Source organism: Hylobates moloch, unplaced genomic scaffold (assembly GCF_009828535.3).
Source record: "Hylobates moloch isolate HMO894 unplaced genomic scaffold, HMol_V3 SCAFFOLD_20, whole genome shotgun sequence".
Classification (NCBI taxonomy): domain Eukaryota; kingdom Metazoa; phylum Chordata; class Mammalia; order Primates; family Hylobatidae; genus Hylobates; species Hylobates moloch.
This window is the reverse complement of record NW_026652295.1, coordinates 45,315,890-45,335,823: the sequence shown is the minus strand read 5'-3', so window position 1 is coordinate 45,335,823 and position 19,934 is coordinate 45,315,890. Positions and strand designations below refer to the sequence as shown.

At 39.9% G+C, this 19,934-nt stretch overlaps 1 protein-coding gene across 1 annotated transcript in view; it reads left to right on the top strand.

Moving 5' to 3' along the window:
- Positions 1 to 17,690, top strand: part of ADGRF1 (adhesion G protein-coupled receptor F1) — a 44,330-nt gene extending 26,640 nt beyond the window's left edge. Inside the window, exons 9-15 of the mRNA XM_032140359.1 lie at positions 671 to 834; positions 3,309 to 3,497; positions 5,101 to 6,474; positions 8,127 to 8,168; positions 9,540 to 9,599; positions 13,848 to 13,914; positions 15,118 to 17,690. Of these exons, the coding sequence (XP_031996250.1) occupies positions 671 to 834; positions 3,309 to 3,497; positions 5,101 to 6,474; positions 8,127 to 8,168; positions 9,540 to 9,599; positions 13,848 to 13,914; positions 15,118 to 15,191 (1,970 nt within the window). The 3' untranslated portion in view covers positions 15,192 to 17,690. The remainder of the gene's footprint in view (positions 1 to 670; positions 835 to 3,308; positions 3,498 to 5,100; positions 6,475 to 8,126; positions 8,169 to 9,539; positions 9,600 to 13,847; positions 13,915 to 15,117) is intronic.
- Positions 17,691 to 19,934: the final 2,244 nt, after the last annotated feature.

Here is a 19,934-nt window from a genome sequence, read left to right as displayed (position 1 = left end):
TTGAGCCTGAGAGGTAGAGGTTGCAGTGAGCGAAGATCGCACCACTGCACTCCACCCTGGGCAGCAAAAGCAAAACCCCATCTCAAAAAAAAAAAAAAATCATGGCCCTTGTGGATCTTCCAGTTAATGTCTCCATCTCCTAGTTCTAATCATGGTAAGAATGCATTACTAAAGGCCAGCGGCAAGAGTAGCAACAGGTTGCAATGTGAGAAATGCTTAAAGGGGCACAGGTAGGAAGTGCTGCCCACAAATAGCAACTGCCCATCTTTTAACCATAACATTACTGCTTTATTCTATAGTGTCTGGAAAATTGTCTGGCTTTCTAATGTTCCTTTAAAGAGTAAAAAGAGTTCCTGAGAGTAATCACATCTTTCCTTATTATCACCTAATACTTACTAGTTGATAGCCCATTAAAAGTGATATTGTTGGCATAGATCAGACACCTGGAAGGAAGAGTCAGCCTCAGGGAGGGTAAGGCATCAGGAATGAGTAAGGAATGTTGAGAGGGATGAAGCTGGGCATCAAAGACAAACTTCTCTTACTTCTGAATTTTGCCTGGATTTCATCTCCAAAAATGAGTTCTAAAACATTTAAACATGACTACATGGTTTATATAGAGTGCCAGGATATTCTAGGGTCATTTTTCTTCGTTGTTTTCTTTTGTTTCCAGCCCAGTGTAACAACATTGTCTTTGGATTTGGGTCCAAGGATGATGAATATACCCTGCCCTGCAGCAGTGGCTACAGGGGAAACATCACAGCCCGGTGTGAGTCCTCTGGGTGGCGGGTCATCAGGGAGACTTGTGTGCTCTCTCAGCTTGAAGAACTGAAGAAGGTGAGGCTTTTTCACTTTGTAGACTTGCCCTGGTTTTGAGTTTCAGAGTGGCAATATCCAAGTGAGCATGGCTAGGTGGAGGGTAAGTATACCTACGTGCATCATTGGCCAGTATGCAAAGAGCAAGGATGACATCAGACCCTGGTGAACCCGTGGAGTTGTGCATGAGTGGTAGCGTCTGGGCAGCAGAGTCTAGGTTGCAGCTCAAAGACAGAGTTGATAGTTTTGTCAGGCAGAAGTGTTGTGGAGGGGTGTATCAATGCTGAGGAGGTCTATGATGGATGGTAGAGCAGCAACGAAGCTGGTCTCTGAAGTTCAGAAGCCCTGGGAATTAAAGAGAAGAGTGAAGGTGTGAGTCATAAGCCAGCAGGCTTAGTACAAGTAAGGATATATCTATACCAGAAATTAGGGCAAGGAGTGGGTCAGACAAAGGTGAACCATATAAAATGACTGAACTGCAATGGACCTTAAGGGCCATCTGGTTTACCAACCTCATTTTACCGATCAGAAAACAAAAGACCAAGGGGCCAATAGTTCCTCTGGTAGCAATAGTTTTGAATAAGAAGCATGGTCACTTCCTAGTCCAGTGCTATATTAGTCTGTTGTCACATTGTTACAAAGAACTATCTGAGACTGGGTAGTTTATAAAGAAAAGAGGTTTGACCCACAGTTATGCAGGATATACAGAAGGCATATCGGAGGAGGCCTGAGGAAACTTACAGTCATGGTGGGAGGCGAAAGGGAAGTAAGCACATCCTCATATGGTGACAGGAGAGAGAGAGAGAGAGAGAGAGAGAGAGAGAATGGGGGAGATGATACACACTTTTAAACAACCAGATCTTGTGAGAACTGTATCATGAGACAGCACTTGGGGGATGGTGTGGTGAACCACATCCATGATCCAATCATCTCCCACCAGGCCCCACCTCCAACATTGGGAATTATAACTCGACATAAGATTTGGGTGGGGACACAGAGCCAAACCATATCAGGTGCTATGCCCTCCACATGATGCTTCCTTAGGAAGGTTCAAGTATTAAGACAAGGAAGATAGAAAGAAGGAAATAAATATCTAGGAATCAGAAGAACTCAAGTCACAGAAAAGATGGACCCCAAGACCAGTTCACAGATACTGTTCAGCAAGTAGATTTCCATATTGAGCAGAACTTCTATTCCAGCCAGAGACCTTGCTGCTGCTGCTGCAGTAGAAAACCCCAGAATAGTATTCATCGGAGGACTGTGGAATGTTTACTTCTCCCTTTCTGGATCTCAGTTTCCTCATCTGTAAACTGGGGAAGGGAATTAGATTAGCTGGATTCTGGGATCTCTTCTTGCTCTTGCCTTCATTGCCTCAATTCTGGACATGAGCAATAGTTGAGACTAGTTCGCTCCAGGCAGATCCCAGGTGGCTTGAACAGAAAACAGCATTGTCAGTTGAGAAGAGCAAGAAGGAAAATGGTGGGCACTTGGGCTCCTGAGTGGACTTACGTTGAGTGGAAGGAGACTGCCCTCCTTTGCTGCTTTCCAAGTTAGCCTGGTGTAGTAAAAGTAGATGGGAGCCTCAAGAAAGAAGTAAAATTCCAAATCTAGGGCCAGGCGCGGTGGCTTATGCCTGTAATCCTAGCACTTTGGGAGGCCGAGGCGGGTGGATCACAAGGTCAAGAGTTCAAGACCAGCCTGGCCAACGTGGTGAAACCCCGTTTCTACTAAGAATACAAAAAAAAATTAGCTGGGCGTGGTGGTGCGTGCCTGTAATCCCAGCTACTTGGGAGGCAGAGGCAGGAGAATCTCTTGAACCCGGGAGGCAGAGGTTGCAGTGAGCTGAGATTGCGCCACTGCACTCCAGCCTGGCTGACAGAGCAAGACTCCATCTCGAAAAAACAAAAACAAAAAAAACCCCAAATCTTGTGACAAAACGGGGGCTGGCACAAGCCCAGTAGTCACATCTCCATGTATGTTTCTCTCTCTTCCCATCTTACAACACATTCTCAGTGTAGCGTGGTGAACATAACAGGATTAGTACCGGTAGACCTACCCTAACATTTCCAGCTGAGTGCTCTTTGGAAGGTCATTAAATCTCACTGAACATGAGTTTCTGTATAATTAAGATAATAATTTATATGAAAATGATTTTTAGTAAATCTTTGCAAGTTTCAGTTTCCTTAGCTATAAAATGAAAATAATAATGGTACCTCCCTCAAAGGATATTGAAAGAATTCAATGAATGAAAATAATAAAGGTACCTCCCTCAAAGGACTTTGAAAGAATTCAATGAATCCCTGGTAAAGCATCTAGTGCAATGTCTAAAATATAGAAATCACTGAATAACAGCCTTTGTTACTATTGTTATGTAATTATCCTACATTAGAACACACCATACAAATGTTAGTTCTATATGGCCAAGACATCTGATTTAAATTTGATGAAACACAGCATGTCATTGTTTTCTAGAACTTAACGATTTTTGCTTCTAGAATTTCAGTATGATTGTAGGCAATGCCACTGAGGCAGCTGTGTCATCCTTGGTGCAAAATCTTTCCATCATCATTCGGCAAAACCCATCAACCACAGCGGGGAATCTGGCTTCCGTGGTGTCGATTCTGAGCAATATTTCATCTCTGTCACTGGCCAGCCATTTCAGGGTGTCCAATTCAACAATGGAGGTATGGTCTGCCTATGCTTGAAGGGCTCACTTTAAATGCTTGATCCTGTAGGAGGAATGACAAAGCCTTAAAGATGGGGAACTATTGGAAAAGACAGAAAGTCATGTAAGCGTCCTTATGTGAACTTTACTGCTTCCTCTGAGGTATACAAGGAACTCGGGATCCATAGTGTGAGTTCAAAGGAAGACAGAGCCATTCTTATGCAGGTTACCTGGGCAGCACCTGGCTTAGAGGAGGGGGTGAGCTTTTGCACTATGTGACATAGGCACCGACTTTTCAATGTGTTTGCAATCTATAATTTTTCTTTCCTGTGGCCGCAAGCTCAGACATGAACAGTGTGTATTTTAAGAACTCCCATCGTAACACCTTCTCTCGACTGAATATGGTTTAATTTGGATATTTAAAGATTAACTTACGAATTACATAAATGATACTTAGTCACTATAGGAAGTGCAAATAAGCAAAAAAGAAAAATAAATTATCTGTAGCCTGGTCACTTTAAAATAGACACTGCTTACATTTTAGGTATCACCTCAGTACCTAGAAGAATGACAAGTGATCTAGAGCATGTGCTCAATAAATATTTTTTCAATAAATATCCTTCCAAACATTTTGGGTGTATACATTTTATATGTTAAAGGATATAACGTTTTACAAAATTGGATTATATTAATGTCAACGTTATGTTAAATAATCACACAATAATACTTAACTATATATGATTAAAGTTGTTTCAGAAGTGACACTAAATATCAGTAAGTTAAACTCCCTGAGTTAAAGAAAAGATACTCCAATTTGTTTTTTTAAAAACCTGACCACATGTTGTTTACAAGAGACCAACTGAAGTAGAAGTAGAACATCATGGGATTCTGGACTAGAAGGCAGAGAGGGCTGGGTCAGGGTAAGACTCAGGTGGAGTGACAGATGCTTGCAGCAGAATGTCTGGGAGCCAGACCCATAAGCAAGAGAAGGGGTTCTGTGGGAAGAAGTAACGGTTTCCAAGGAGTTGCTTGGAAAATGAATCTCAGACTAAGACTGATCCTTAAAACCCATGACAATTCAATGCTTGGGTCCAGGCTTTAAAAATTGTTTTGCTTTATGTAATAGGAAACAAGAAACATAAAAACTGTAGTAAACAAGAAATCTAAAAATTTGAGCATCTCTTATGTGCGTTTTGAACTTCTGGTGTTAGCAAAACAAACATAATATGGGAAAGCAGTACAAAGTAGTGTCTGCGTCTTTGAGCCTCAGGCTGAATAGCAGTGTAGTCATTTTTAACATCTCAGAGAGGAGGAAATGCACATCACATGTGCAGCTGAAATTGCAGGATGCTTTCTCATTCGTCCTGAAGCCCCAGTGCATTTACAAATGCTCTGGGGTGATCACCCTGGGACTTACATGATTCTGCTGACCCAAGATTTTGCCCAAAGCTTCTACTGTACAGAGGAATTGAGCTAAATTTCATGGATGAGTTTTAATGTGGTTCATGACTGAGCCAATTCTCTGGGCATTTTTCCTATTCTTAATGCTAATGACTATCCACTGCTGGTCCTCTTATCTGTTTACTCAAAAACACAAACTGACTCTCACCCTTGTGTTTCAGGATGTCATCAGTATAGCTGACAATATCCTTAATTCAGCCTCAGTAACCAACTGGACAGTCTTACTGCAGGAAGAAAAGCATGCCAGCTCACGGTTACTAGAGACATTGGAAAACATCAGCACTCTGGTGCCTCCGACAGCCCTTCCTCTGAATTTTCCTCGGAAATTCATTAACTGGAAAGGGATTCCAGTGACCAAAAGCCAACTCAAAAGGGGTTACAGCTATCAGATTGAAATGTTTCCCCAAAATACATCTATTCCCATCAGAGGCCGTGTGTTAATTGGGTCAGACCAATTCCAGAGATCCCTTCCAGAAACTATTATCAGCATGGCCTCATTGACTCTGGGGAGCGTTCTACCCATTTCCAAAAATGGAAATGCTCAGGTCAATGGACCTGTGATATCCACGGTTATTCAAAACTATTCCATAAATGAAGTTTTCCTAATTTTTTCCAAGATAGAGTCAAACCTGAGCCAGCCTCATTGTGTGTTTTGGGATTTCAGTCATTTGCAGTGGAACGATGGAGGCTGCCACCTAGTGAATGAAACTCAAGACACCGTGATGTGCCGATGTACTCACTTGACCTCCTTCTCCATGTTGATGTCACCTTTTGTCCCCCCTACGATCTTCCCCGTTGTAAAATGGATCACCTATGTGGGACTGGGTATCTCCATTGGAAGTCTCATCTTATGCCTGATCATCGAGGCTCTGTTTTGGAAGCAGATTAAAAAAAGCCAAACTTCTCACACACGTTGTATTTGCATGGTGAACATAGCCCTGTCCCTCCTGATTGCTGATGTCTGGTTTATTGTTGGTGCCACAGTGGACACCACAGTGAACCCTTCTGGAGTCTGCACAGCTGCTGTGTTCTTTACACACTTCTTCTACCTCTCTTTGTTCTTCTGGATGCTCATGCTTGGCACCCTGCTGGCTTACCGGATCATCCTTGTGTTCCATCACGTGGCCCAGCATTTGATGATGGCTGTTGGATTCTGCCTGGGTTATGGGTGCCCTCTCATTATATCTGTCATTACCATTGCTGTCACGCAACCTAGCAATACTTACAAAAGGAAAGATGTGTGTTGGCTTAACTGGTCCAATGGAAGCAAACCACTCCTGGCTTTTGTTGTCCCTGCACTGGCTATTGTGGCTGTGAACTTCGTTGTGGTGCTGCTAGTTCTCACAAAGCTCTGGAGGCCGACTGTTGGGGAAAGACTGAGTCGGGATGACAAGGCCACCATCGTCCGCGTGGGGAAGAGCCTCCTCATTCTGACCCCTCTGCTAGGGCTCACCTGGGGCTTTGGAATAGGAACAATAGTGGACAGCCAGAATCCGGCATGGCATGTTATTTTTGCTTTACTCAATGCATTCCAGGTGAGAACAATAACTAACCTATTGTATTGTCAAGTGATTGGAATAAGTAGAGAACTCAGGCAGGTAAAACCACTCTGGAGATTATCTCATCTCCCTGCCTCCAGCAAGACCATCAGAAAAAACTGCATAGAAACAATAAACAGAAAAAAATCTTTTTCTTACTTAGTTACTATCGTACTGAAGCAGAATATTGGATTTCTTTAGTAACCCATTACAGGGCTTTAAATCTATCAGAGTTCTTCTGGCAAACAATCTCTCTTGCTGCTGACTCAGTTCTCTTTCTCTTATGCAGAACTCTGGGAAAAAATTAAACAGAGAAAGGGAAATACATCATAAGCACTTGTTGACTCTGAATGGTGCAAAGGAATTTCCTAGGGTGCAATAGAGAAGGGGCTAGCAAAATGCAACCAGTAGCCTGTTTTTGTAAATAAAGTTTTATTGGAATACAGCCATGCTTATTTATGTACATATGGTCTATGGCTGCTTTCACTGCAATGGCAGAGTTGAGTAGTTGCAAAAGAAACCATATAGCCCGCAAAGTCTAAAGTACTTACCACCTGGCTGATCACAGGAAAGGTTTGCTAATCTCTCCTACAAAGAATGGGTTTTTACTTGGCACAGTCAGAGAGTGTTCAGAGAGGAGGTGGACAAAGCAATGATTAGGTTTTGATGAATCTGGACGAGAGCCTTCAATCCCAGTTCAGTGAAGGTTTTGCTGGACCACCTCAGACAATGACTCAGGGAAGTGGTGGTTAAACATTTGAACTCTAGAGTTAAATAGGTCTGGGCTCAAATACATCACTTTACAAACTGTGTGACCTCTAGCACATTGCTTAATCTCTCTGTCTCTCAATTCTCTCACCTTTTAAATAGAGATAGTAATGCTTACATCATCAAATAAATGTGAGGGTTAAATGAGATAATTTAGCACTTGTCTCATTGTCTGGCACATAACAAATGCTCAATAGGTGTTTCCTAAAAGTTGGTTCTCCACCCATTCAGCAACCGGTGAACAGTCAGGTGCTAGTATGGATGGCAATCATAGAGCATGCCCCTAGCAGTGACAAGTTTAGGGCACTCCTGTTGGGGAGCAGGAGTACAGTCTCATGGTGATACACTGTCTGAACAAGCACCAACTGAAGGAGCTATGCCTGAGAGAAGGAATTCAAGGTCCACCGAAACATTTACCAAGGGTTCCCCCAAGACCTGCACTGGAAGGAAAGGGTGCTGATATAGGTCAAATCCCTCCACTTGGCCATAGGATTGGATCTCTGTGCCTGCTGCCACCATAGATGCTTAGACATTAAATGCCTGGTCTAAAGAAAGACTAAGATACAGACAAAAAAGGATGCTATTTGTTTTGGGTTGGGATGGTATGATAGGGGAGAATGAAGCTCCACATGCAAAACTTCTTTCACTTGGTCATTTGCTTATTTAGACATCAACAAAAAAATTTTTTGAGTACTTTGCATAGTGCCATGCACTTGCGGAGGCCACACGGTGTTCTTGCTTTCAAGGAGACTACAGTCTCTTAGGGATACAGACAAGAAAACAGTTTCAATGTGGGGTGATTGAATAGTGTTACATATAAATGCTTTCTTTTTTGGAAAAGAAAAATACGATACATGTGATTTATTCCTTTTTTTTTAAAGGGATTTTTTATCTTATGCTTTGGAATACTCTTGGACAGTAAGGTATGTGCATTTATTTCTCTCATTAACCCCTAGGCCAGACATCTTAGGCCCCCTTCCCTTTGTTCTGAAACCTTTATTCATATAATAAGAGGTTGCACTATGGGTACTTTTGTAATAAAATTCTGTGCTTTTAGAGAAGTCAGGCTCAGTCAGAAAACAAAGGAACTAAACAGTCACTGCTGATAAAGCTTGCAGAACGAATCAAACATGTAATGTAAATGTTGTCGGAAAAAAGGGGAATTCTTTTTACCTTTAACTTTTCTAATTTAAATTATGGTCTGGCAATAATTCCATAGCAAATTTGCTTTGCTAAGAGGTGAATTCTCTTTTGTTCTTTCAATTAGCCTGCCCATTTATTTAGAATATGCTGAAGGATATATCTACTTCTATACTTGTAGAGTTTTAAACAGTAAGTGTTAATAGCCTCTCACAGACTATTATTCTAAGTGAAGTAACTCAGGAATGGAAAACCAAGCATTGCATATTTTCACTCATAAGTGGGTGATAAGCTTCGAGGATGCAAAGACATAAAAATGACACAATGGAATTTGGGGACTCAGGGGAAAAGGGTGGGAAGGGGGTGAGGGATAAAAGACCACAAATTGGGTGCAGTATATACTGCTCAGGTGATAGGTGCATCAGAATCTCACAAATCACCACTAAAGAACGTACTCACGTAACCAAACACCACTTGTTCCCCAATAACCTATGGAAATAAAAATATTTTAAAAAGTAAAGTATGCTGTTGAAGAAAAATAAATAAATAAATAGCCTCTCACATTAAATAAAATTCCCAGTGAAAAACAGTGAGTTTAGATGAAAGATAATAGAAAAAAAATTTAAATATACTTGTTTCGTAAACCCAAGCATTAAACAATTCTGTTGGGAGAGGTGAAGGCCATAAGCTAATAGATGTATAGTCTTTGTTTTATAATAAAATAAAAATTTTTTTATAATTAGCAAAATTGTTGGATTATAGGAACAATTTTGCACATGAACAAACGCCTATCTACAAAGAAGCAATTTGCTGTTCGTAATTGTACTAAATAATTGCCTTGTCTTACCATTCTTGTGGCTAGGAAACTCTTCACTTCAAAGATACACTTCAATTTAGCAATTATTGCCAACTACTAATGTCTAAAATTGGAATGAGTATGGCATTTGGTACTATTGTTCTTTGTTGAATTCTAGTTTTGTTTATAGGTAAAGAGATGAAGAAAATAATCTTTCTACCAGATATCCATTCATGGTCTACTAACTGCTTCTAGGAAATAATACTATTAAATAACCATTTCAACCTGCAGCTGCTCTTGATTTGTCTGTGTATGATTGTATGTGTATCTCCTCAATATTTCTTTGTTGCCCTTATAGCTGCGACAACTTCTGTTCAACAAGTTGTCTGCCTTAAGTTCTTGGAAGCAAACAGAAAAGGTAATTATCTCCTACTGCCATGAATCCAACACATGAAGTTCCAGTTTTGCATTCTTCTCTTTATACAGTCTTGCTGCAAGCCAACTTTTGTGTAAACCCCTTGAATTTCTTTCACCATTATATTCCTGGTATCTGACATGGAGCCTGGCACATGAGCGATAGTAAAGAGTTGTTGAGTGAATGAGTGATTAAATGAATGACTGTGAAGTCATGGAAACTTACAAGGATGCTCAAGTATGGAAGTCTGTGGGTGCTTGTGAGTGAATACTTTTGAACAATGGCATTTACTTTAGTCTGACTTGCTTGTCAATATTTAGAACTAGCAAGGCCCTTTTCTTCATCTGACTTTCTGAACCTTCTGTAAGCCATTTTTCCTTCTCTAGACAGATAAAAGGAAAGATCTTGGTTAAATTCTTGTCTTTAAATTTGGTTAACTTCTAATATATAGAAGTATTATGTATTAATAATTTTCTTTTTTTAGGCTGGTATCACTGATTCTGTTACTTGCAATCTTAGCTCTTAAGTCTACAAACTCACAAGTTTTTAAGGAAAGGGAGGATTTCTGTTTCATTCTTTGCCATAAAAGTATAATCCATATGAGGATAGTATATTTAGAAACAAAAGTACTTGAACACATATTTTGTGTTTTCAATGTTATTTAGACTTTTGTTTTTCAGCAAGGCACTGAGGGCCTTTCAGAAGGAGTTCTAAAGCATTGAATTTCTGTATTTTATAAAAGTCAACTGACTTAACTGCATCCAAATCTATATGGGTATTTAGAGATTTTTACAAGTGACAATATAACTTTTTGAAATAAAAATCAATAAGGAAATTTTCCTCTGGCATTAAAAAATCTTCCTTGGTCTGCATTTTTCAGCAGACAGCACTGCTGTGAATTACGGAGCACTGGCCCATGAGCAGGTGGACCAGTCCTGCCCTTGTATTTTTGACTCCGTAACCAGTTGGCTGTGTGATCTTAGGAAAGTCACTTCGTCTCTAAGTTTCAATTTTCTCAACTGTAGAAAATAAACGTTAGACTAGTTATTCAAAGCAGAAGTTCTCACATTCTGGGATTTAGATTTTATGTCTGGAAGAACTAAAAATCACTCGAACCAGAATTTGTGAAACTAATGAGTCATTATCTACACTTAGGAAAAGGAGAAAATTATAGCACATGTGACTACATCAAAGATAAAACCTTTAGTGAATATAATGAGACGGGACACTCCCCACCCTGCAAAGCAGAAAGTCAGAATTTTTCTCTTTTGAAAACCAAAGAAGGAAAAATACTCCCAAGTAAAATAAAACAAAAGCAAAAGCAAGAATGCCTAATGGTTTCTCTCTGTTTCTAACATCAAGCACTGACACTTCTGAGAAGGCAGTGTCTGTATTTGTACCTTCTCCCCAATTTCATTTCCAAATTAGGTGACAAAAATGAGATTTTTTTGCTGGTTAGGTGGCTCATTTGTTTTAAAATAAATATACATTTTTTTCAAGAAGAAAATATGGGCATTTATAATTTTCTTAGAGAGTTTGAATGAAAAGGCAGGACCCCAAGGACACCAAATGACAGATGATGAGAAGGTGAGAAAGAGATCACACTTGATCAATATTCCTGCCGAGAAACTCGCTGGTGAGCAAAATCAGCGAGAGTGGTAACCAGACGTAGACCCAGCACGGCAGTGACAGGCTAGAGTTGAAGTTGCCAGGATGTGACAAGTTCGTATGTTGGGAGGAGTGAGCCAGTGAAGAGACTCTGAAAACAAATGAGAGAGAGAGAGAGAGAGGATAATGGGCAGAAGAGGACTCCTGGGAAGACAGAGGGATTGGTTGGACCCAAGATGGAGGGATTAGCTCCTTAGCTTGACACAGAAAGTACCACACTGATGCAGGAGGAGCAACATGTATAAATTGGGATTCTAAGTGAAAAAGTATCTGAGACAGGTCTCAATCAATTTAGAAGTTTATTTGCCAGGGTTAAGGATCATGAGCCATGACACAGCCTCAGGAGGTTCTGAGAATGTGTGCCAAAGATGGTTGGATTACAGCTTGATTTTATACATTTTAGGGAGACATAAACATCAGTCAGTACATGTGAGGTATATCTTGGTTCAGTCTGGAAAGATGGGACAACTCAAAGTAGGGGCAGGAGGGCTTCCACGTCATAGATGGATTCAAAGATTTTCTCACTGGCAATTGGCTGAAAGAGTTACATTGTTGTCTAAAGACCTGGAATCAATCGAAAGGAGTTTCTGGGTTAAGCTAAGGGGTTGTGTAGACCAAGGTTCTTTTTATGTACACGAAGCCGTTTGATGCAAGAGATGCAAATGTTTTCTATTCAGACCTTTTAAAGGATATAGACTCTCAGCTAATCTCTTCAGGATCAGAAAAAGATCTGGAAAGGGAAGGGAATTTTCTACAGAATATAAATTTCTTCCACAAGAGACAGCCTTGCAGGGCCATTTCAAAATATGTCCAAGAAATATATTTTGTGGTAAAATACTTTGATTTCTTTCAGGACCTATCTGTCGTATGATGCTATGCTAGAGTTTGGTTGGAATTTGGTATCTTATTGCAACAAAGAATCTGTTCTCAGTGTTAAGATCTCAGTTTTGTGTCTGAGCTCCAAAGGGACAAGGGTACAATGAAGCATGTCTGACCCCCACTTCCCATCATAACCTCAACTGGTTTTTCAGGTTTCTTTGAAATCTCCTTGGCTGAGAGGGGATCCATTCAGTTGGTTGAGGGGCTTAGAATTTTATTTTTGTTTACAGTGTCATGATGTTGAGAGTTTGAACCTTGATACTTTTTTTTTGTTTGTTTGTTTTTCTTAAGTAGTGGACAAGGCTATCCTCTGAGAGATAGCTAAAGGAGGAGTAAAGTAGGGATCCTGAACAGAGCAGTGAGACTATGATAGCTGACTGAAGGGAATGAAAGAAGAGCCAGCAATAGTCTCAGCAAGGACCATCCTTCAAGCTACAGCACATTGTATGGACCCCAAATCTTCTCCATGCTCAGGCCCCTGTCTTGACCCTCCATTGTCCTTAGGCATGTTCTCTGTAACTCTTCTTCAAGACACAGACTCTGGTGGCCTCAATGGACCCCCCTCCACAAAGAACAGATTTACAGACCTACATCTGAGTTCCAGTAACTCACGGCCTGTTATTTGGCCAAGTGCTTTGACCCATATAACTTCACACACCTGAAGAGGCTACTTCTTCCCAGACCACAAGGAAGTATGTTGAGTGTTACAACCTAAAATTTCTATCTCCAAAAGGTACAGGATGCAATTTTAAGTGCCATGATCCCTGACCTTGTGATTTTTTTTAAAAGGGTTATAGCATTAAATGTTTGCTGAGCCCTGAATTCTAGAAAATTAATTATTTTGCTTTGAAAGTTTCAAATCTTTTTAATTCTTATTTTTGTAGCTTTTTTTTTTTTTCAGAGCTCAGTGTGCCTTAATACCAGTGAAAATTGAAAAACTATCACTGTTCTATCTACTGAATATAATAAGAACATGTTTTTCCCACCTTGGTTTGGTTTCCTTGTGGCATAGACTGCAGCAAGGAATGGAACTTTTTCCTTCCAATATTCCCAGTGCCAAAACAGCATCTGGCACACAAAGACATTCAATATGAGATGGTAAATTAATGGACAAATGAATGATGAAATAATGAGTAGAAAAATATATAATGTATGTAAACACTTTTATCTTTCCTGATAAGTACATGCTTTTTGTTTCAAATATTTTATTTTATTTGATAATTCAGCTTTTAAATTATTGAACTCTGCGGCAATGACCAAAGCGTCATTCACAAGTAGGTTTGAGAGCTAAGATGAGCAAGAGTAAAGCAGAGCTTTATTGGGAAACTTTTTTAATAGGAGCACTGTTTTTCCTCCATTTTCCTCCGTAGGTTTCTCTTCTAGTAACAAATGTGATCCAAAGAAATGTAAGCATAGACATGAAAAGGGATAATGCCACCTTTAAAACTGTTTTCTAGTTTGTTGTTAGAAGTTATAAAAATATACAGGAACACAGCATTCACTTGAAAATAAATTTTTAGGCATTTTAAATAAATTAAAGCAGAAGAAAGAGTGAAAAAGTAACCATTCCAAATTCTTTAAAAGAGAATAGCACCCGTGAAAATGGAATAAAGAATCGTTGATGACACCAGGAAGTCAGGAAATGCAGACCAACAGTAAAAGAATGCTATTAATGTCCAAACGACTTATTTTTCTTTTGTGCAGCAAAACTCATCAGATTTATCTGCCAAACCCAAATTCTCAAAGCCTTTCAACCCACTGCAAAACAAAGGTGAGTTACAATAAAACCAAAGGTTATAAAAGGTGTGAAAAGAGAATATGAGTATATCATATGAATAAAATTCAATGGCAACATGTAAGAAACTCATGTGAGAAGTGTGGGATTGTCAGCCAGCCATGTTTTCAGAGTTCATCCGGACTGTGCTCAGGGCTGACAGAACAATGTAGGCGACTTGATGCTCACGGAGACCCAGAGAGTATCTTTATGTAATGTCATCACAAATTATCTCTGTTTCCCCAGTTTGACGGTATATAAATCTGTGGCATTGATCATTGAGGCCTTGAGGGGAAGGAATGTGGTTAGACAAACACCACTTATGTCCTTACTGGAGAATCACCTCTTTGTGCCAGCTGCTGGGCAATGGGCATGCGGCCAGGTGCTTGTGCCCTGATGTTGCACATGTCCTCCTCCCTAAAATGCCCCTGGGCAGGAAGGGGCCACACCTGCTAAGAGTGAAAGAGCACTGTCTCCTCCACCTGTGACATGCATTGGCCCTATGTTCATTGATTTGTAGTTACTAAAGTCTGTGCTATTCAGCAACTGCAAGACCAGTGTTTAAACATTGCAAGTAGTCACAGCATTCTTGGAGGAGAGAGAAGGTTGGAACATGGAAGTGGAGGAGGAGACGTTGCCTTACAAGTTAAGTTGAAATCATACTTAAGAGTTCAAGTCCCATTTCACATTCAGTTATGTTAATGTCATCATTAATGTAGGAAACTCATTTTATATTCCCATTGAAATTATTCAAATTCCAGATAAAGTACAAGTGTCTGGAGAATGTGCTTGTCCTGGACCCTTGGGTTCTGTTGTTGTTGCCACCAGTCAGCTTGAGTGCTTTTTACAAGTCTCTACCTTTTGGGGGCATTTTTTCCTCATCTATAAAATAAAAAGCTAAGAGATTACTAAGATTCTTCCAGCAATAACATATTGTGATCTCAATCTACTTTATGCCATTTCCCAGCAATATTTGAAAAACGTGATATTTCTGAAATAAGTGATGCTTGGCAAATGCAAGCTTCTGGGGTGTCGGTGAAATGCTATTTCTCTCCACCAACCACAATTTTTTTGTCTTTCCCTGGAATCTTTTTAAAACTGTTCCTAGTTGTAAAATAATCTACAGGCTAATTTTCACGTTGGTCTCATGCTTGATTTCAACAGAGTAACAATAATTATTTCCTTTTTTTCCCCCTTCAGGCCATTATGCATTTTCTCCTACTGGAGATTCCTCCAACGACATCATGCTAACTCAGTTTTTCTCAAATGAATAAGGCAAGGAATCATCAAATCAAGAAAAAATTTCCAAAACAACTTGACATTTAGAGACAAATGTCAATGAAGAAATTATGCTCAGTATTCGACTGGGTTTTCTGATTTAGGGGTCTGGAAATAAAACAAGAATATCTCAGTGGCTTCATTACTGCTCCCTTTTGTCTTCAATTAAATGAAAAGAAGATTTATTTCCATGTGATTTGATTCAAAGACAGTGCTCCATAAATGCAGAAGAGTAGGTTTTGTTAGAAATTGTGTCAGTTGTACCTTGACCATAAAATATGGTTTCTGTTTTCATAAAACAGCATTATTCACATGGCATTTCCAATAACCTGGATTGAAGTAAGAAAATTTTATGAAATAGATTTAGATAAATTAATAGGCCGCATTCATTTTCTTGTCAAAAAGTTACCGGTGGGGGGAGGGTGGGAAAAAGTTATTAGTGCAAATTTCCTAGATAAAAAAACCATTTCTCTTTCAAATTTTCCAGTTGAATTTTATGTTTGCTTTTGCCTTTTAGGTTCTATCACTTAACATTGAAAGTTAATCAGAAATGAAATGTAAACTTCCATTTCAGATAGCTTTGTAACCATTTATCAGAAAGTATAATAATGTGATATGATATGTAATGTGGTATTTTTCAGTTTACAAGGCACTTTCATCTGGTCCTAAACCCTGCAAACCAAAGTGTCAAGGCAGACCTAGTGCAGAGATGAGGGCATGGGGGCTCAGAGAGGTAAGGTGACTTGCCAAAGATTGTGAAGACAGTTAAGGGGAATTGGGGATTTTTAGGACTTTTGTCTCCCAGACCATTTCTACAGCCAATAAAAGCCTTGAAAATTACCTTTAGCCCTAGTAAATCTTTATGAGGTCAGTTACACAGTTCACCACTCCCAGAATTCTATGTAAGAGAGAAATTAAGGGAGAATTTGGTGGTCAGCTTCCAGGGAGGTACCTTAAAACATCCTTATTTTCTTTCATAATACACCATAGGCACTTTGTGGAAGTTATTTTATTGTACAGCCAGTGCCACTTTTGGATGACATACAGAGCAGCAGGAGCTGATGCTATGTAAAGCAACACTTCTTTTCCATACTTCCATCACATTTGGCTCACCTACCTGAGTTTCAGCCATGACGATAGTGCCCAGAGGAACCCATGCCTTTGATTCATCCTTGCTGTTTTGAGAGGCTTAGGGAGTGTCTCTTAGCCTCCTGACGTGGAAAGCCTTCACGCTATGCAAATAAAGACAGCTGCGGGAACTTCTAGTTAGTGGTGGTAGATTAAATAAGCATACCTAAGAGAAATTCAAAGTTAGATTTCCACAAGGCACCAAGGTGTAGCACACATGAAATATGAAAGTGAGAGGTTCAAAGGAAGTGACTGAGGACCAGTTAGATGGTTCTATACCCCACAAATATATACGAGAGTCAACAGAATTTTATGAGAAAGATTTCCTTGCAGAAAACTGCTCTATGAGCCTTCTCACTCTACCTACCCACAAAAGTGAGAGAAGGACGAATGTCTGCTTCTTGACCTCAAATTTAGTGAGAGAAGATTTCTCAGATAGCTTTCTATGGAACCACAACAATTAGGGTGCATGGCTGATGGAAGCCTGATTCTTGCCTAGAATTGTGGCCACAGCTCCAGTAGTAGAGCCCTGAATGGGTTCTGTGTTGAGAATAGCCTGTAGGTCTAGTGTTTGTCAGGGCAATGGATGTGCGTGTTTCCCATGAACCATGGTGAGACATGCAAGAGTGAAGGTCAGCATGGGGCTCTTTTAGGTCCTCTCTGATAGGGTTGTCCAAAGAGGTGGAGAGAACCCAGCATCAAGAAGTGGGAGATGAAGCCAGATTGTGGGATGAGGAAGGAGTCACAAATGACCACCTGGAATACAAAAGAATCTGCACAGGCTAAAGATGAGAAGTCAGGACTATGAGAATTTCTATGGGAGTTCTTGAATGCTCCCTCTCTTATTATACACAATTACTATCCAGAGAACCCTGACACCATGTGAAGGCGGCCCTATCTCATAAGACAAATTTCTTTTTTCTGGGACCTTGGGGAAGGGGAGGCCAGAAACCTCAGTGTCCAAGGAGGGGTGGAAGGAAAGGGAGAAATCTTAGCAAAAATGTCAACCAGCAAGGGAAGATGTGCTAGTGCAAGTAGGCAACTCAACACAAGACTCAGTTGGGGAGGGAAGAAAATTTAGTACTAAATTATTGTAGTTTCTTCTTATTATAGGCGACTGGGAGTCATAATTACCAAACTATTTAAAATGACCAAAATGTTGCTCTTACCTGAGTATGTTGGTATATAACTGGAATGTATCTGATAGAAGAAAAGCTTCTCCCACTGAATAAATTTTATGAGGATGATGAGAGACAAAAAATGTTTGATTAGATATCATGTATGTGCATGCTTGTCTAATTCACTGATTATGCATACATTCACCTCAAAATGCTACTAAAATAACAATAAAATAATAAAAAAGTGAATAACATTGTAATAATTTTCTATTGCTGTGTTTTCTATTATAGTAGCTTATTCCATTTCTATTATGATAGTTTTTTATTGCTGCATATAAAATTGCTGCAAACTCAGCAGCTTAAAGCAACACACATTTATTATCTCAAAGTGGTCATGGGTGGATTCCATGCACAGCTAAGCTTGTACTTTGCTCAGGGTTACACAAGGCTGTCATCAAGGTACTGAATGGACTGTCATGTCATCTGGAGGTGCAGGTGGGGAAGAATTCACTTCTGACTCATTCAGGTTGTTGGCAGAATTTGTCCCCTTGTGGTTGTGGGAATGAGAATGGTGGCTTTTTGCTGACGATTGGCTAGAGTTCATCCTCAGACCCTAGAGGCCACCCCTGTTTTTTTCACCACATGGGCTTTTCCAACTTGGCCACTTACAACATTAAGCCTGCAAGGACAGTTGCTAACTCCAGTCTGCTTTTAAGAGAGAGTCTTGTTTAATGTAAGATAATTAGGAGAGTGACAACCCATAACTTTTGCCATATTTCACAGGTTAGAACCAAGCCACAGGTCCTGGCCACAATCGAGGGAAGGGCATTTCAAAAGGTGTGAATGCCAGGATGGAGGGATCACTGGAGGTCACAGACATGAAATTCCAAAGATAGGGAACGAGAGAGCAGATAACAGCAACACCACTTTGGAAAGCAGGTGGGGTGGTGTGAACTGACTTAGAAGACCTGAGAAAGTTAAATATTAAGCTGGCGGTGGGGAAAAACAAGAAGCAACCTACTTTACACTGCAGAATCCCCCAAGAGACTTAAGACTTTGCAGCACCAGGTACCTTAAGAATTTGGACGAATATGGGACTGAATAGCAGAGTTGTTTGGTTCAAGTTCAATTTAGGAAGCATCTGGTCCCCCAGGTACCTCCCTAATCCCAAGTAGCCAAGCAAATGTCCTTTCCTTCATCCTACTAATAGATTATATGGAGATGTGGAAAAAGATGGGATATTGGGACTGAGAGACACCAGAATCAGTTGGGAGAGGTTTTCCCATCCTGAAAACAAAAGGTTTAGTGAAAGTTAACATATAATAATGGCAGCAAGTCTTACATTTTTAAGGCAAGAGCCTTGTCCATTCTCATGCTGCTGATAAACACATACCTAAGACTGAGTAATTTATTTTAAAAAAAAGGTTTAATGGGCCCACAGTTCCACATGGCTGGGGAAGCCTCACAATCATGGTGGAAGACAAAGGAGGAGCAAAGGGACTTCTTACATGGCAGTGGGCAAGAGAGGGAGTGAAAACGATATGAAAGGGGTTTCCCCTTGTAAAACCACCAAATCTTGTGAGACTTATTTACTACCATGAGAACAGAATGGGAAAAACTGGCTCCATCATTCAATTATCTCCCACTGGGTTCCTCCCACAGCATGTGGGAATTATGGGAGCTACAATTTAAGATGAGATTTGGGTGGGGACACAGCCAACCCAAGTCAAGTCTGAACAGGCATCTCTGGAGAATCTGATGATAACAGGAGGAAACATTGAAGATACTGACTTTGAACATTTACTAAGGAATTATTTTTCCAGATAATCACCCTACAGGAAGGCCAAGAGTCCTCATACACAGACAATCCAAACATCAAATCAGCTTTTTAGTGTCTCAGTCTGAAATATAAGCAAACAGTCTAGGATCATTAAGTACTTTACAAAAGCTTCCAGTATTAAATGCAGAGGCCAAAAAGAGAAAATAAAAGGCAGGGAGAGGCAATGCAGTCTCACCTTTAGCCCTGTGGTACAAGCTTACCTAGAACAATGAAGAAACAAACATACAAATACACATTAGGAGAGAAAATCATACTAGAAGGCAGGAGACCTAAGAAACAATCAGTTTTATCCTCAAGTAGGATATTGCCTCTATAAAGTGAGTGCTATAACAAGGAATACACAGACAACAAAAAGATATCTTTGAAATTTAAAACATCATTAATAAAATGCTTCAGTAGAAGGATTGGAAGATAAAGTTGAGGAAATGATCTAGAAAGTAGAATTAAAGAAAAATAGTTGTAAATTAGAAAAGAGGATTAGAGGACAAAACCAAGAGTTTCAAAACTTGAGTACAGTTTGCAGAAAAAAGGGGAAAGAAGCAGAAGGAAGGGCATTAAATAAATAAATGGAGAAAAAATGTTATCACCAAGAAACATGAGATTCTCTGTTGAAATTGCCCATCAAATTCTCAGTAGGATGGATGAAAGTAAAA